This window comes from Temnothorax americanus, unplaced genomic scaffold, assembly GCF_048541705.1.
Source record: "Temnothorax americanus isolate GAGA-0224 unplaced genomic scaffold, ASM4854170v1 Scaffold39, whole genome shotgun sequence".
NCBI classification, from domain to species: domain Eukaryota; kingdom Metazoa; phylum Arthropoda; class Insecta; order Hymenoptera; family Formicidae; genus Temnothorax; species Temnothorax americanus.
The window spans coordinates 517,461-536,085 of NW_027509536.1; the positions used below are offsets into that span (position 1 = coordinate 517,461).

General features: G+C 37.0%; 3 protein-coding genes across 3 annotated transcripts; all 3 read right to left on the reverse strand.

Moving 5' to 3' along the window:
• Window positions 1-1,844: 1,844 nt before the first annotated feature.
• LOC143902185 (uncharacterized) lies at window positions 1,845-3,721 on the reverse strand. Its single transcript, XM_077414875.1, is given in 5 exon segments — window positions 1,845-2,087; window positions 2,265-2,502; window positions 2,645-2,841; window positions 2,924-3,168; window positions 3,694-3,721. Coding segments are annotated over 5 exon segments (801 nt in total). The 3' UTR covers window positions 1,845-1,994.
• A 1,136-nt stretch (window positions 3,722-4,857) lies between these two features.
• Window positions 4,858-8,244, reverse strand: LOC143902186 (uncharacterized). The gene is made up of 4 exons (XM_077414876.1): window positions 8,239-8,244; window positions 6,475-7,804; window positions 5,773-6,234; window positions 4,858-5,481 (listed from the first exon to the last, which is right to left on the reverse strand). The coding sequence occupies exons 1-4, from the start codon at window positions 8,242-8,244 to the stop codon at window positions 4,883-4,885; spliced, it is 2,397 nt and encodes a 798-aa protein (XP_077271002.1). The 3' UTR covers window positions 4,858-4,882.
• Window positions 8,245-10,283: 2,039 nt separating this feature from the next.
• On the reverse strand, window positions 10,284-16,895 carry LOC143902187 (uncharacterized). Its single transcript, XM_077414877.1, has 2 exons — window positions 16,806-16,895; window positions 10,284-14,409 (listed from the first exon to the last, which is right to left on the reverse strand). The coding sequence occupies exons 1-2, from the start codon at window positions 16,893-16,895 to the stop codon at window positions 10,612-10,614; spliced, it is 3,888 nt and encodes a 1,295-aa protein (XP_077271003.1). The 3' UTR covers window positions 10,284-10,611.
• Window positions 16,896-18,625: the final 1,730 nt, after the last annotated feature.

An 18,625-nucleotide genomic window follows, 5' to 3' on the forward strand; every position in this document is an offset into this window, starting at 1 on the left:
TCACGTAACTGAACATTCTGACCTCACTTCCATTGTCTGCCGATTATTTCGGAAGGGTTACCGGACTTTCACTCTCTTCTTCCTACAAGAGACAATCTCTCGGCAGTGGAAATGAATTGGAAATTTAAAAAGCAAATTTGTGGTCTGAAGCGTGAAATGCTTTAAAGAGTGAAATAAGCTATGGTTTTAAATTTGAATACTTGTTAAATACCCGAGTAGATAAATATAATCAAGCATTCTGTGCTTAGAATAACATCAAGATGCCGATTAATTACATGTTTAATTATTTTAATATAGTAGATATACATATAATTTTTCTGACTAATATGTTATGTACACAGATGCACATATATAAATACTTTGACATAAGACTTTGAGTTTAAATCCAAATTTTTGAATATTGTAATTTGTCAAATTATATCCTGTAATGTATAATAATTGTTAAATAATAATCAATCAATGAATGTGACACGAGGATTAGATAATTCATGGCAATCTGTTTTAATGAAAGAGAAAGATTCTCATCGTGATAAACGAGGGTTTCTCTCGTCGTTGTTTTTCAGGATGTACGTTTGTTAACAGGGGATTCTTCAGATTTTCAGACAAAGAAACTGCACATGCCTGGTTAATTAATGATTGTACCAGATATATTGTTTCTATCAGAAGAACGCAATACTTTCCAAGACTTAATGGTTCGATATTTTTGTCATTGTTGCTTCTTTCTTAACACTTCACAGTTACTCCTCTATCCATATTGACTTCTTTTGCAAAGTAATTATTTTTAAAAATCATAACTATAGATATAAGAATAGGCGTAATTTAATAAAGTATATCTATTTATTTAAATTATTCAATAAGTTTTTTACTTAATTATTAATGCAAGGATCATGATACATTCTCTAGAAGCATATTCTTTTTTATGGTATTAAAATTAAAGAAAAAAGTTATAATTGCAATTAACAGAACAAAAGTGAGTTATTTAAAAAATCAATTTAGCGAAAACAATAGTATAAAATTAGGTAATAAAAAATAATCTAAAATTTATTAATAGAATATAAAAACAGAAGTAAAATAAGCGATTTCTTTATTTAGTTTATACCACTTAATATAAGAAACTTTTTCACCTTCTTTGTAACTATAGTACGTACAATCTTTTGCCAGCCGATGATAAACCAAGTAAAAGATTTCGTTGAACAGTAACGATAACGTTAAGAATAATGTAATAATTCTTAGCTATACTATTATTAATAATAGTTTTAAAATGCTGATACATGCGAACTCTAAGTAAACTATATTTTACAAGCTTATTTATAAAACTTGCAAAAATAAAATTACTAATACAAGTGGCTCTACCAACCGTTGATAATATTTTATTATAAATTTATTATTTAACTTAAATAATGTCTTTATTATAAGCAATTAACAAAACAAAAACAATTTTATTTTCAATTTTAATATTGTAATTTGTGTATAAAATATTGCAAATAAAAAATATTTTGTAACAAAAATTTATAAAGTTACATTTTCTTCCATTCTAAATAACAAAAAATTATTTCAAAAGCTCTAAAAAATGATAGTAAATATATTAAAATTCTGCTTCAAATGCAAAAAAAATAGATAGATATTATTTAATATATAATTTAATATATTAGAAATTAGAGAGAGAGATACATAAGTATATTGGAGCAAGAGCATTTTTTGAATATAAGAACATACAAACTTGATAAATTGATAAATGCATATTACCATGTTACTAAATTAAATAAATAATTCGATAAATATGTAAAATGACAGAGAACAATAAAATTGACAGAAAACTCACGAAATGAACTGTATATAACTTTTATTCATGAAGTGATCTTTTTATATAACAATTACAAAATTATTTTAATAACACTATAAATGCCCTTTTATGTTGTGCCACCACCACAAGTGTATAATATGCCATTATAGATATATGTGCAAATATATATTATAATGTCACGAAACGATTTTCAACCCCAAGGATGGTGAGCAGGTTTCTGTAAGCTCGCTTGTTGAACCGCAGCTGCTATTGCGTTTTCTTTCGCAGCTAATACATCCCTTTCCTGTTTAAATTAGACACATATTGAAATTAAATTGATGTCATTAGCTTGTAACAAATGGCGCAATAATACTTAACAATTTTTCAAATAAAAACTTCACGTATATTAGCAGAGAAACAACTCTGTCTTCTTTCACAGGGAAATATAATTAAAAAGATTCATATTTTTATATAATAGTACCTTAGCTTCCTGCTCGGTCTGACTAATTTGCTTATCAACATCCAGCTTTCGCAATTCCGCGGCGGTGTTAGCCGCGTTTCTTTGGATTGCCGCAGCTGCGGCGGTTTCCCTCGCCGCTGCTACTCTTTGTGCAGCTGCCACAGCATCCTTTAGGGTTGCTAATCTCTGTTGCAGTGCCACGAGCTGTCGAGCGCTGGCTTTAGCCTCAGTGTCGGCGTACTGCGAAATCTCATGCGACCTGCACAAAGTGGAAATACTAACAAGTGCGCGGCGTAAAAGAGACAGGCGCCCAGTGGATGCCACACGTCACGGTCCGCGGTGGAACAGTTATTATAGACATGTAATAACGAGAAATCAAAGTGAATTAATTATTCGTATACCTCGCGGCAGCTTCCCTCGCCGCCGCTTCCTTTGCCAATGCAATTTTCTGCTGAATCAACGCGGATTGCTTCGCCTCTGCAACTTTGTGCTGAGCCACGGCAACATTGTGGTTCGCCTCTTTTGCCTGCTGTATCGCTCTCAGAACCTCGGGTGGGTACGCGATGCTAGGCGTACCGGGCGCCGGATCCTTCAACGCCTGGTCATGGTAATTGATAAGCAAATGTATTTCCTCAAATCATGCGTATAATGTATAACGCAAAGTATTAAATGTTGCGCACCTGAAGCGCCACATCGTGAGTGGCTTGAACTTGGACCTGTGCGAGCGCTACATCGGGAGCAATCGGTGGATTCCAGGCTGAAGCGGCAAATCCCGTAGGAGCCCATGGTGGAGCGAAGGCTGGCACGATCCCAAAGAAATCAGGCGATCCGAAGAACGCCACTCCGCGCTTATGCTTCTTCGATTCCGATTTCAGCTCCACCACGGAAGCAACAGCGAGTAGAAGCACGATCTACACAAATAAATCTCTTATTTAATTATTTTCATTTTCGATGAAAATATTGACAATAAGAATGTACGACAATAGCTAGCTTTAAGAAAGAATTGTACAGGTTTTTTTTTTTAGATTCTATGAAGTTATGAAATTTCTTCCAATGTGTGTTTGCACGATAGGTACAAGTTAATTTAAAAAATAAAAGTTTCTTATCTGTTGTGATATGAGATATAAAATGTATTATGTTCATAGAATTTGGGTCTGATGAGGATAAAAATGTGCTTGAGCTTCTAGTTACCGTTACGATGGTCTTCATCTTGAGAGAAATATTGCTGATGATACTGAATTCTCCACTGGTGGACCTCCGGTATATATACAACTTGTGATATAAGGAAGAATGCTCTAACGTCTCCGGGATAATCAGAGAATTAATTAAAACTATTACGAGGTGTCCGTAAAAGTCCACGTATCGCAAACAGAATTATAGACCTTCATTGTCTAATGACGGTTTTCTGCAGGGCGTATGCTATACAATCACTCCACACGAAGCCACTTACATCTTGGAAATCGATGGACGAAGATCATATCTCGTCCTCAAACTCAGGAAGTAGTTAGCTAGTTGTGAGTATGTACCAAGTACTTCCGCTTCAACGTAGACGTCAAATAAATTTAGTTAATAGATATTGAAAGGACGATCGATTTTCTTGGCAAATATAGATGTTGATATACGTATTGCTTCGTACTTACATAGCTGTATAAGATTGGTCACGAAATATAAAATATAAATAAGGTAGACGCAAAAATTAATTTCTTAAATAATTAATAATTAAAATATATTAAATATTAATTTTAAAATTTTATAGACATTAATATCCAAAATCTAACTATAATATATTTATAAATTTTACGGTTGGCAAAATTAACAAAAGTTGAAAGCACAATGCACTTGAATATAATGATCGAGTTATAACATAATTATAATGTAAAATAATAAAATAAAATAAATAACGTTGGTGTAGGATAATTATTTATGCAGTGATAAACTAATAAAGAAACAAAGCTAATTCTCTATGAAGTTTATTTTATTTTAAAGATTCATAAAATATCTATGTTTAATTTTATTAGATTACATTAAATTATATATTTTTGAGATTTTTTGTTGAACATACAGAATTATCATTGTATGTTTTTGAAACAAATTAGTAATATTTTTTTTAAATTAAAGTATTTGTAATAATTATAATTTCTAACTGATGGTCTATATTGTAATACTATAATTGTATAACTCCAAAAAATATTGCAAATAGAACGGAAAACTTAACGCATAAAGAAATAATACATGTGGAATCTGTTTTATTATTTTATGATATCATATAACAGATAATAAAAATAAGAACGTAACAGTAACGAATGTAAATATATAAGTAATATTCGATTTCTTTTAAGAAAGCCGCAGATAAAATTCAGATTAAAACTTAACGCATAAAGAATTTATATATATGGAATCTGTGTTACTATTCTATGATATCATGTAACAGAAAATAAAACTAAGAACGTAACAGTAACAAATGTAAGTATACGTAATACTTGATTTCTTTTATAAGAAAGCCGCAGATAAAAATCAGATAATCGCAACCACAGATTTTCTTATATTCAATAAAATTCATGTAAAATTTTATTAAGGAATTTGGTCTGAGAATATTGCATACGCAACGTTTCTTAATTTAATATTTTTGGTCATCGCGCTTAGATTCCCGTCAGGTCACGAAAAATTTCTGTGTTTGTGAGAGAACGCAACTGACCGCTCAATATACCCGACCTATAAAAAGAAGTTACGTCATCAGGATCTGACAATTGTTTCACGTTCGATTTAATAACCGTTTCCTCAGGTGAGGAATTTTTATTTAATTTCCAATTTCTCTCGGAGAAATACGGATACGAATCTTCGGAGGTAAGTTCGCTGCTGGTCTGGGGCTTCTTGAATTTGTAATATTTAGCAGCATGAGGATAATCGTCTTCCTTCGGTGTTTTCTTAGTGGGTGAAAATTTCTCGGTTTTCGCGCGCTTAGAATATTTTTTGGTCCTGGGTTTTTTGTATCCAAAGGACTCCTCGTAGATCACTTTGGGTGTCGTTTTAGCGAAGATGTCCGAACTGAAAGCTGTGCTGTCTCCGAAATCCGTATTTGGTACTTTACGATTTTTTCGGGAAATGCGTGATTCTTGACTTCTCGACTCATTGGGTTTCCCATGTTTTACGCGAGATTGATTACTATTCTTTTGCCGTTTAGAAGGACTCGGGCTAATATAACTGTCTATTTCTGGCACTTCTTTCACGTGCGGGTATTCTGCAAGTGTTAATGTTAATTTAATTATTCTTATTACAGACTAAATATATTAGTTTATTATTTCAATTAACAAACATAATTTAATTTAAAAATCTTTATAGATTTTTAAATTAAATTATGTTTGTTTTTTTATAGATAATAAGTCACGAAATTTCCCGGGATAAAGCTATGTCTTAAACAGAATTGTCTAATAATATACATGTAATACTGAAAGTTTTTAGATAAAATCATTATAAATATGTAATTCTGCCTAAATTGTTTACGTGCACACGATTTGTCAGTTCTGTGTACCTTGTTTCGGTAGCTCTTTCCTGTAAGATTCTTCAAATTCCCGCTCAAAGTCTTTCTGGTAATACTTGGATCGTTTTGGTTGTATCTCGTCAGAACTCTCATTGGCTTCCTTGCGTTTCTCCTGCTTACGGCTTTCTTCCTCCTCTTCGTCCTCATCTTCTTCTTCGTACGAGTCGTGCGATGATTTTGAGGATTCAGCACGGTACTCTGATGACGGGTCTTCTTCCTCTTCGTCGTCGTCCGATGAATAATTCTTATAGCTGGAATACGGTTTATCCTCGTCCTCATCAGATTGTGCTCTATGCTTCCCAAACACCTCGTCGTACTGTTTGAAAGGGTAAGACGTTGAAGGCTTAAAGTCACTCTCCAACGGTGACTCTTTGAAATACTTTCCTGGTTGACGCTCATCCTCGTCCACAGCTTCGGAACTGTGATCGTTTTCCTTATCCGGATTTTGGTATCCTAGAAATAATATTTTTAGTATAAATATTCATTTCAAAACTATTTTATTATTTTAAGTTAAATAGTAAAAACACTAGTTTGTTATTACATCTGCAAGCATATTGATAAATGCGATATTTTCTAATACATTTTTATTTTAAGATTTTAAATAAAGTAAAAATTTATCATTTTTTGTATTCTACTTAATTAAATTTTTTTTACGATTATATATAAACATGTAATTTGCAAGCTAATACAAACTTTCATCGTCCCTGTCTTCATCATCATTATCATCGTCATCATCAGGTTGGGGTGTATGCGGCTGTGGATTTTTCTTATTGATAATCTCTACATCGTTCAGAATGCCTTGCGTTGAAACAGAAGGATGAGCGGTATTTTGTCGCACGTTAACTGGCAGCACGTTGCCATTATGTTCCTTGTCAAAGTGCAATTGTGGTTGACTATAAAGGGATTCGTAATTGCCTTGCGCTTTAGGAACATTACTAGTAACAGGGTGAGCCTCTATGCTGGCGCCTTTGTACAGCGGAAATTGCGGGCTACCGTTGGCCGTCTGGATCGGCACAATTTGACCTTGGAAGCTCGACAGAGGCGAGGAAAACGGCGAAACGTTACTTGATTGAAGTGCCATGTTGAATTTTGGCCCGGTTCCAAACTTAAATCCCACATTCGACTCGATCGGATGGTTCGAGCTTAGTAGAAACGGCTGACTATCGAAGGCGGGCAAAACTCCTGGACTGGAGAAGTCCAGATTACTCTGAAGTTGAATGACCGGAACCGAAATTTTCTTACCGTTCACGTCTACGGTAACCTCGTCCTTTTGCTTAGGGTTCTGAGTTGTTTTGCCCGGCAACTGGGTGATGCTTGACACCGCGGGAATGCTCGGCGCGTACACTTGCGAGTAATCGGTAATTTTTGATAGAGGATAGCTCGTTTTATACATCGGTGCCTGTACGGTAGGAGAAGAAGCGCTCTGTGTCTGTGAGATAAGCTTATTGATATTGGTGAACGAGGGATACTCGAAGTCGGAAAAACTGGCTAATTCAATCGGCTTGGCCTGATAAAATGCATTGTAGCTAGGCGAGTAGATGCCTTGCAGTTTCTGGAGCGACTGCGACACGATCGATTTCGGCGCGTCTGGCGGTTTATCGACGCTCCTCGCAGCCTTGTACGCATCGTGATTATTCAATATGCCGAAATACGAAGCCAGCAGATTGCTCCGACTCTGCTCGGGCTTGATCTGGTAGACGGGGGAAGAAACGTAGGAAAGCGGCCGCTCTGGCACGCTGCCATACGCGTGGGAGCCAGGCCCGTGATTCGTATAAAGCACTCTCTGAGCATCCGTCGCCTTGGCGTTTCCATAACGAGGGGCTGATCTCAAGTTAATATCCTGGGGCGACGGGATTCTCGGCGTAGTTTGAGTGTCTCTGGATTGCTCCTGATTATTGCGGATATTGTGGCCGGGATCTACGACTACGCGTTTCGATTTGATAGACGTGACAGAAGCGCGAGTCGATGGCACGACGTTCGTGGCGTAACATATCCCTGACGTAAAGAGAATGATGTTTATGATCTGGAACGTATTCAGCGCACATGCGTTTTAGACATCGGATTAAGTTCGTTATGAAAAAATTATGTTAATTAAGAATGTAAATATTATATTGCATGATGACTTGCATGATTAATTCGCAAATCTGAACAATAAGTTTAAGACGACGTATACGTAAATTGTATGCGATTTGAATGAATAATTTAGAAAATATGGCATCAAAACTTTCTTACGCTTTTGACTAAAAAATCGTGAATATTATTAATACACGGTAATTATAAATATATAATAAAGATCTATATGATAGCACATTGCAACATATCGAAGGAATAAAACAAATCACATTTGTAGTAAATTTGGAGTAAATCACTGTTACAATATTACACATAAACATAAACGATCGACGCGCGGTAAGCGTTCATTGTTTAAAATAATTGAGAAACTGGAGAAACACGTACCAACATGGTACTCGTACAGTTCGGTACGAGCAGAGACCAAAGTTTAACGTTAACTGGCTGCGACCGACATTTTCTCATCTTTTATATTCGGCGTTTACTGATGCGAGACAACAGAATGGGTTGGACTTTCTTAAACTTTGTAAAAAGCGTATCGAGAAAAACCGAGTCAAATCACCTCGCTTCTCCCTGATCAGTGAAGCCATAATCATAACCATTGATCTATCTTTTTATTAACTTACATTTTTCTCTCCTTTGTGATCTGTTATTTATATCATCATCATGCTAGTTGTAATGCAACGTGATCGTTAAACGGTTGTCTTATTATCGTAAATGTGAAATCTGCGAATGTGATTAAATTTGATTTCTCGTTTAATTAATTAATAAAAATGAAATTAGTAAATATATATATATATATATATATATATATATATATATATATAATAATAGAAAATATTTTTAATATATTAAAATATTTAGCAAAGTTTTTAAAAAATATAAATAGGATAACGATATAAAATTATTGAATAATTATATATTTTTTCAATGTCTACTGACTATCTTGTACAGGTAACAATAACTGTACCATTTACCAGAAAAATGATTATTTCCTTTAGTGGCCGTTATTCTAAGAAAACTTGCGCGAGCATATCCAGCATAATAGTTTTGTGAATTAACGTTGATCCCAAACTAATTTCTGCCTAATTCTCAAGTTATTTTACGAGAAAGTGGCTGTTGCACAATAAAAATGCTCCAATGGATTTATGTATACAGGCTTCATTGAATAAATCTTCAAGCTAATGATTGTTACATACCGCGAGGTAAACGTCTCTTCCTTATGGGATACGGTTGAATTATTATACTAACCAACTGGAAAGAATGCAGTTATATATATTTTCGCCATACTGCTGATTTATATTTTGTTAATAATCAATTTTAATATAATTTTATATTTGTTTTAAATTGCAATTATACTAATTTACGATTTCTTAAGTTGTTTGTTATTTTTTAAATAATCAATTATTTTAAAACAATTATTCATTGAAGTTAGTAATCATTTAAGACTGATTTTAATTTCAATTGTGAGAAACATTCTTCTTGTATTATTTAATACTTTTTATGTAAAAAATAGTGTTCAAGAATTTTAATCTTAATTGGTAATAATACAAATATGTGACAAAAATTATATATTAATTTTATATATATAGATTGAATTTTTTAAATTTTTTAACGCAAAGTTCTTTTAATTAATGTTTTTAATAAATCTATCTTACAATCTTACTAATTAAAAGTATTATAACATCGGAGATCATAATGAAACTTTTTCAGTTTTTAAACAGAATGGTACCTGCTAGATAATGAAACTTTTTTATTGGTTTACGTTTATTGCTTTTATGATAAAGATTAAAATCCTGATCCGATTTTGTCACGAAGAGCTTGAAAAGAATATGGATGCTATGAATATTAACGCAGCCATGAAAACATCTCGCCTTTAGAATGTTGATGTAAAAATTTGACACATATCGCATTTTTATTAAAATCAACAATTTCCAGAGCATGATCTTGCATTTCTTTTTGCATAAATATTAAAAATAAATATATCTACTTATATATTATCATGTGCTTTATCTAATAAAAAAAAAACACATTTTATCAAAAGATATTAATATTATTTATCGCATTACGACTATAGATTAAAGATATGTTAGATAAATAATAAAAGAATAATGTATCTAAGTTAACTAGTATATATAATTACATCTATTTAGTTAAATAAAAAAACATTACTAATACTTACCTTTTACAAACTTCTCTGCATTTTTCCTCAGCACAGAAAAAGTTTGTCTAGTTTCCAGTTCTATTTATCGTGTTCTTGAACACAGATATATAGGTGAAAGAGAAAAGAGAAAATCTACGAGAAGAGAAAACAGGTACGATTTGGCAGGCGTAACAAACGCCGTACAAATTACAAGACGTGTGTATTTCTTGTTTAACTTAATATGTACATACAATACTTGTCAGCCTTTTATAATGATGACCGATGAATTTCCTTTCCCCTCGAACCGAACACTCCGTGCGAGCGCATGCCATACTAACGATTTTACAATTTTCGTATCAAACGTAAAACGTACTATAATCGTACTATAATCGTACTATAATCAAACACTTATTGTTAGTGCGAACAGCGCGGCTCGATACTCGGGTGATATTGCATTCGTTAATACGCAAAACGGACGGAAAATCGTCCATTACCGCGAAGCAAACGTACTTATCTAATTAACTCTAGTCCTTTCGCGAACGAATTTACGATTTCACGCGCAGACCCAACGAACGCGTCATGTGATCGACATCTTACTTGTACTTTTGATTACAAATTCACGCGGTGCCGTTCCCCGAAAAGACATTTCCGTTGGTAACCGAAACAGGTTGCGACGCGACGTCGGATCTCTTAAGGTCCATGTAATCTCTTAAGGAATCAGGGTAAAACTGCTGCTGCCGCTGACGCTTGTCCCTCTCGAAAAATTGTCTTAACTGATTTTTGTTGTGAAAATAATTCGGCGGGCCTCTGCTCGGCAACTGTTTGTTCTTCATTAGTAAACCCATAAGATTGTGCATCCTGGGATGGTTGATGTCGTAGGACTTGTTATTCTCGATCTCCCTTAACATCTTGCCGAAGACTTCCGGTGTCGGCGTGGTGAACGTTGGATATAAATCACGGAATGATCGGTGTCCAAAATCGTAGTCGAAGCTTTCAGAATCGAAATCTACGGGCGACTTACGGTAACGCGTTCCGTCCATATACATTTCTACGTTGCTAGCGGACGTTTCCATCCCACCGGTTCTAAACGAACTACCTGGCCTCACTAATTTCCTCGGGCCGTTCTTGAATCTCGAGCCTGGTCGTTTCTTCAACGGTTTATCGTGGAAACGACCTTTCGAGCGGAATGAATCCGGCCTGGGTGGCGTGAGAAATCCCAAATGGCTGTCGTCGTTGAATTCGTAGTTGGAACTCCCAGCATAGCTCGAATCTCCAAATTTAGGTTTGCGACCCGGTTTAACTTCGCCGTGATAGATATGTATCGGCCCCGCGGATCCTTGCGTCTTCAGCAGATTTTCCAAGGTCTCTAGTAGCAGACGTTTCTTTTTAGATCTGGGCGCGTCTGCTGTGCGTATGCTGTTCTCGCTCTGATCCGCTTCGAGAAGATCTCTATACTTCGCGTCCGTCAAAGAACTCCTTAATTTCTGCAGTTCGAGTCTCAGTTTGGCCAAGTCGCTTGCTTCATTTTGACCATCTCCCGGCCTTCTGTCGTTGTTCCACTTCTGCGAGTTGTACATTGTCTTCAAAGATTCCTTGAACATTTCCTCCGCGTATTTCTGCAAGTCCGATGCAAGCTTCGGCTTCAAGAGCAGCTCGCTTTGACCTGAAAACGGTTTGAAGAAGTTTCCGCCGGGCATAACGGGCACCAGATTCAAACCAGACTGAAGAGGCTCGTTGATTGGCAATTTACCGTTAAGAGCGTTCTGATTTTTTATAACGTCAATGTTAGGAACAAAATTAATTGGATTGAACACAGGTCGGTCTTTACCCTTGGCTCCGGACTCTGTCAGAGAATTTACGTAATTCTGCAGGCCTAGCGCAGTTTGCGGAGTAGCTGAGGCGATTGTGCTGAAAATCGGGATGGGCGTCGTCACAACTGTAGTCGGATAGTGTATCGCCTGATTCGTGTTAAAAAGACTCGATTTAAGGTTCGGATTCACAATCTCTACATTTTTCGCGCCTACGTTCGGAAGATGAGCTGCTCCAAGCGCATTGTTGATCGAATGACTAGTCACGCTTTCAGCGGCCTGCAACACAATACCGGGCTGTCTGCCGCCCTTCGCCAGCTGTTTGTTTATTTGAGCTTGCAGTTGCTGCAAATTCTGCGTATTCTGATTCTGCACGAAATACGGGTTAACATTAGCCGCTTGCTTCCGTCCATTCTGATCAACGGCTAAACTCGCGGTAGCAAGGAAGTTTGCGCCGGCAGTGGAATACGCGTTCTTCTTGCTCTGCGTTTCTAGGTTGGCCCTGTTCTCCGGCGCCTCCGGGCTGGACAACAGCGTGGGCGTTGTCGGCAGACCCTGCAAGTTACCGTGATTTATCAAATTCTGGCCCTGCAATCCGTGGGTATTCACCTGGATCTGCGTTGGCTGTAGAAAACTCGGATACGTCTGAATGGTCGACTGCGGCACTACGGTGAAGGTCGTTCGCGGCGTTACGTTGCCCTGAACACTCACGCTCTGCAGCCCGGGCGTGAAGGCGAATACAGGTGTCATAGTGCTCGGAACGTAGGTCGCTCTCAGGGTATCCGTGATCTTATTTTGATCGCTCGGATGAGAGAGCAGAACCGCGTGCACGGGATTTTGGAAGGTGTTCTGGCCGACGATGATGTCGGGCACCGGCGTGGAGACCAGGTTCTTCGCTAAATTCTGAGCGAGAACAGACTGAGGCGTGCTGAACGCGCCGATCGGCGCGACGGTGGCGAGATTCTGCAGCATCGCGTTGGACACGTCGAAACCCTGGCTGCCACCTAACGCGGTCGCGTGGTCGAAGTTCGCCACGGGCACAAGATTGACAACGTAATTCGGCTTCTCCAACTGATCCAACTGGATCCCACTGGAATGAGAGATCTCGAGATTCGGTGATATCTGATTCCACGTGTTAGTATTCTTCAACCTGGATCCACGTTGGACATTGGTGCTCTTCGTTTTCGTGCTACCGCTGTTTCTTATAGAGTCGTGTATGATGTCTTCGACGCTCTCGTCGCTATGATTCGCGCTGGGATCATCGAGCCATGGATTTGCCTTCGTTCTGTGCCGCTGTGACTTCAGTCTCGCAGAGTTGTACGTATATTTATCCTCCTCTGCGCTCTCGTTCAACGTGCCTCGATGTTCTTTAGGAAGTTTTCTGGAAGAATCAGGATACGAAGGACGTCTCCGATTTTTTTGCGCGACTCTCGGTCTCGGCCGGTCAATATAATCGGAGTATTCTGTGCTCTCGTTTGAGAGATCTCTGGAATCCTCCGTGCGGTGATAACTACGCTGCCTGTTGTTACTGTTATAAGGATCGTAGTGATTCGAGGTCTCCAAGCTAGAAGAATCCAGGTTTTTCAAGGTTTTGTCATCGTTATCCGACTCGCTGTTTCGCAGCTGGCTGCTGAACTTCACGTCTACCTTGTGGTTGCTCGGCTCGGCGACTACGACCGGCTTCATGAATCTATGGCGTGTCCTCGGCGATTCCGCCGCATCGTTATAAGTTCCGCTATGCCCGAGTTCGTTGGCCTCGTAATTCGTCCTTGATGAGGACGGGTCCGCTGCTGCATTCTGCTTGGCCGCGCTCAGCCCGTTATAATTCGCGGTGTTCTGCTGCTGATAATTACCGGCGACTTTCTCCTGCCCGTAAACAGTTTTTTTCGTATCCTGGGCGTTGTTGTATGACGCGTAGAACTGAGCATAGATATCCTCCCCGTTGTTGCCTTGTTGCTGCGACTGCCAACCGTAATTGCGAGTGTGGTTCTCGAGCCTCTTCCCTCTATCGCCGTTTGGACGCCTCGAGGATGGTTTACTGGACTCACCGTCGGTCTTGGTGTTCACCGTGCTGCGCACGTTCTCGTAAAAGTCCTGATAATTGGCTACCGCGGGGGTGTCGTTGTTCACCTTCAGCAGCTCGAACTCATTCAGCCGTTCGTCCTGGAAATCGAAAGACCTGCGATTCGTCAGTGATCTAGGCAGACTCAAGAAGATCCTCGCTTCCGAGGAGTATGCTAAGTCCTCTTCCATCTTTCTCGCCCTCGCATTGGAGCTGTCTTGAGCACTTACGGCAATCGTTGCGGTGCTGTCTTGCTGTTCGTCGTCATTGGTCTGCGACGAGTCAGATTCGTCGTACGTGACGGACTGTAAGGCGGACGGTACCATAGGCACGAAGCCATTGGAATTTTCATAGAGTACGGTTGTGTTTAACGACGATGACACGCTCGGGGGCTGTTCTTCAGGATCCTTCGAGTCTTCATTCTGCTTTACAGCGTGTACCACAGTCTCCGAGGCGGTTGCAAGTTGATCTAAGATCTCTTCACCCTTTACGTCGGCGGTCTCCGTGCATCTCGTTTGCGGCCAGCTGAGAAACAGCAATATCACCTACGAAAGTTGAGAAACGCTATTAAATTGCGCGCGGCGCTATTAAATTGAAACTTGAGAGCATTAGTAATTTGACTGAGCAAATAATTAATAATAAATTTAATAAATTTAAATAACAATGTCAACACTTGATACAAAATAAAATATCTGAAATAAAAATTGTATAAGTATGTATATATGTATTTAAAAGAATGTACTTGAGACAATATAAAAGACAAAATTTTATATAAAATTTGTATAAAACATGTATTAATTTGTTGATTAAAAATAAAGAATTTATTACAAGACGTGCATGTGCGATATAATTATAACATAATTATCATTAAACTGGCGATAAACATCGAAGAAATCAAGTTATTATAAAAGTATGAGATCTAAAAGATACATCCCATATATAGTTTTGATCGTAAGTCTCGCTATAAAGAAGAAAGTAGCATATATGCATTGCAAAGTTTGGACAGCTACATGATAGTAAGCAGTGTTAATTGCTGTTTCGTCAAGGAGATGACCTAGAAAAGAAAAGCAGACTGGAAAAGTAAAATGCGAGCATGTGTAATGGAAATAAGGACTGGATGTGCACGGAAGCAGATCATTCGTGGACTTTCTCACCGATTCATGGTCATTCGAATTGTTATTTGACAATAATGGACTCCTATACTAATGTCATTGTTAGTATATGGTAATGATTTTGAACGGCAAGTAAAAACTTTCAAAGCTTGGAATGCAATCGTATAAAAGACTTTTTTTTTATAAAATGCAGAAATCCGCGCAACTAACACATAGCCTATCCGTTTAGAGAGTGTCGGTGAAAAATAATTGCGGAGAAAACAGAGCCAATTTAAGCTATTCTTTATGCCTATCGTTAAACAAGTCGGTCGAAGTTGTCGATCAAAATATAACATCGTTAATATTCATGTCTTTATTTAAAAGCAGTCTTGTCAATCAGATTTCAAAAGCATTTAGTGTTTGCGTAGTAAATTGTCTATAATTTATAGCATTTGCATAATTTTACATTTTATTTTTTATTATTGTATTAAACAATATGTGCATTAAAGTATTAAAACACACAAGAAAAAGGTGCAATCTCTGTATAATATTGTTTTTAGTTTTATGTAGACTTTATTAAATAGCAACTTTTATGTAAATAATTTAGAAAAATATATTTATGTTGTGCATTTAGTACAAAATATTTTTAAAATCAATTTTTATAGCAGAATATGATGATTGAAGAAAGTTAAAAATTTTAAATACACAGACTAATATATAATATAATAATAAAATAAAAAAACAATTGAAATATCTTAATAATGTAAAATAAAAAAGTAAATAAAATAATGTATTTTATAATAGAGGAAAGTTCCCTATTATGAGATAGGCTCATCCTAATATGCGATAGCGAGGTTTCTGCTAAACTAATAGGTTCTATCTGTTGGTTCCATCATGGACTTATTGCCCTTGGAGTAAAATCTGTTTAGTGGAAAATTCATTATTTGATCCTGCGTGTGTGTGCACTCGCCTACTACATTTTTCAATTCTGCACATAAACTTCCAGCAATCACGTAAAATAGATGTGGTATCTCATAATAGGGGACTTTCCTCTATATGTTTTACGTACAAAGTATTTTAGTCTCATGTTATTTTAGTTTACGCGGTAAAAATAAAAAATTATGCTTTTACATATATTATAAAAAAATATAAAGCATTAAAAATATATAGCAAATATATCATAAATATACCTACATAAATGTAGCTGCAGATGGAGAAAAGAAAGTTATACAGTTGAAAAGAATTATTCATTGCAATTTGTTAATATTTATTAATTTTTTATCAATTTCATAATATATAACTTTACTGCCAAAAAAATCTATAGAGAATACGAATTAAATAAAAGAATTTACAATAAAAAGTTAGACGTTTAAAATGCTTAAAAAAAAATAAAAAAAGGAGAGATATAAGTTTGATATATTCTTTTTCTCTATATGTATATTTTGATAATGATGAGAGAGAGAGAGAAAAAGAGAAAAATAGAGAGAAATACAATATATTTATATATATTTTCTTAGAAAGAATTTCACACTATTTCACATGCATATGAAAAATTTGTCACTCAAATTCGGAGCATATAATGCAACATTGTATTTAATATTCCACATTATTAATGTATACAAAATTGTTAATATACCGAATCCTTTTCTATTAATCCACACAAGAGAATACTTAAATAGCAAATTTTGTCTCTCACCGCACAAAACTTCGCACTTTCACAAAGTACTCCAATCTAAGTACTTACATAATAAAAAATCATTTTCGTTGAAGTTTTGACTTTTTTAAGGTTCCTCCAGATCAAACATTAAACGAATAGGAGATCCGTGCGCCACACTGTACTATACGCGTACACATTGATCACGACCATTCGTTCCCGTATCCTCGCCTCGTAATCTCGAGGACCGCGCGTGGTGAGCTTCCACGCGAGAACTGAGCCACATAGTAGATACGCGATTTTCTTTATACAGTCTGGCGGCCAAGTGAAAAATATCGTTCTAAATATTATCTTATACACCACACAGCCGCAGAAGATAACTTTCATTTGCGACACGCGAGTGCGCCTGGATAAGTATTGTCCGGCGTATCATGCGACGCGGTCTCTAGTCATTACTATGGAATTCGAGCAGCGGGATCGCCATTGTACGGAAACGGAGAGATGTGTCGTACTCGCTACGTACGTTTCACAAAATGCTCTCGACTGGAAACGAAATCGCTTTATTTCAAGTTCGCCCGAGGGACACCGGTCGCGACTCTTGTAACGAACTGAAGGAGGGCAATCGCGATTTTGCGAAATGCACTCGCGAGATATTTATTTGTAACCGGCGAGATAATTGGCTTCGGTCGTAAACAAATAAATAAGAGAGATCCGAGGATTTCTCCCTTGAATAGCATTGTTTCGTCTAACATTGGGAATCGCTTCGATTCAAGCGTACACCACTTCCGGCGCTTTGCAGGTTCCGGTTCTCATCGTTTCCGATTGACTGGATCGAGCCCGAGTATTCTCTCGTCAGTACTTTTTCCGTCGTAGTTTTATGCGCTCTAGAACACACGCATTATGCCCGATGCGCCTATACTCCTCCCGACGCGCGCCGTGGAAACGAAGGTGCACGTCCGTGTGTAATGAACACGAGCCGATCTCCTCCCTGCGTGCGGAGTCGCTCGTGCCTCGTGCCCGTGCGTTCAGCGTTCAGCAGCAGTTTCATGCCTCGCGCCTAATTGCCGTGCCGCAAATTGCCGTAGATGCAACGCAGATATCGGAGCCTGTCCGTTGTGAAAACGTGGAATTAACAATAGCTGGAGCGAGCTTAAGATCTTTTTTCTTACGCGCCTGCCAGACAATTAGCGTTAATTGCGGTTCAACAGCATCGGTCGACATCGATGCGTATCTCTAGACACGCCCGCGCGTCGCGGTAGTTATATTAATCTCTTATATTAATAATTTAGGATTATTGTACTTTTCTTACGCACATCGGCATTCGCGAATGATCGCCTTATCGGTCCGTATCGAGTAGATGAGTAACAGAGCTCGTTAGCCGCTCGGTATGCGTGGATCGATAACAATTTCTGTTAAGGCAAAAACTTTTACTTTACTTGTACATATAACTGCACATATATGTGGTATGATTATTAGGAAAAAATAACAAGTAAGTTTCACAGTCTAACATGCATTTACCGGCTTTTTTCCGTAACCAGATGATACCTACCTTGTCCATGTAATATGCTATACAGGATATCCTGGAAGTGCCTTTTAAACTGCGGCTTCTCTAATCAATTCGGAAATGATCTTTCCTAGTAATAATGTTTGAGGTAATTTATCCAAGTTTTTTTTTTATTTTTAACATAGCATATTTTTAATTAAAGAGAATTTAATTTTCTTGTCATTAATTTTTCTTTGTAATTTCTTCATCTTAATGACTCAACCCCAACTGGGCGAAAATTGAACAGTACTTTAATTGAAATCAAATTAATTTAATAACACATGTACTATAAAATTTTTAATAAAGAAGGTATTGATAAGTTTTTATTCAAGTCATGTTCTAGAAATTTTATTTTAAAAAATCACGTTTCAAAATTTTGCGTGAGAAAGTTGAATCAAAGAGCATTAAAAACCAAAAATATAGTTCAAAGTAGAAAACTATGTTTTAGCGGTTAATTTTATTATGTTTTATGT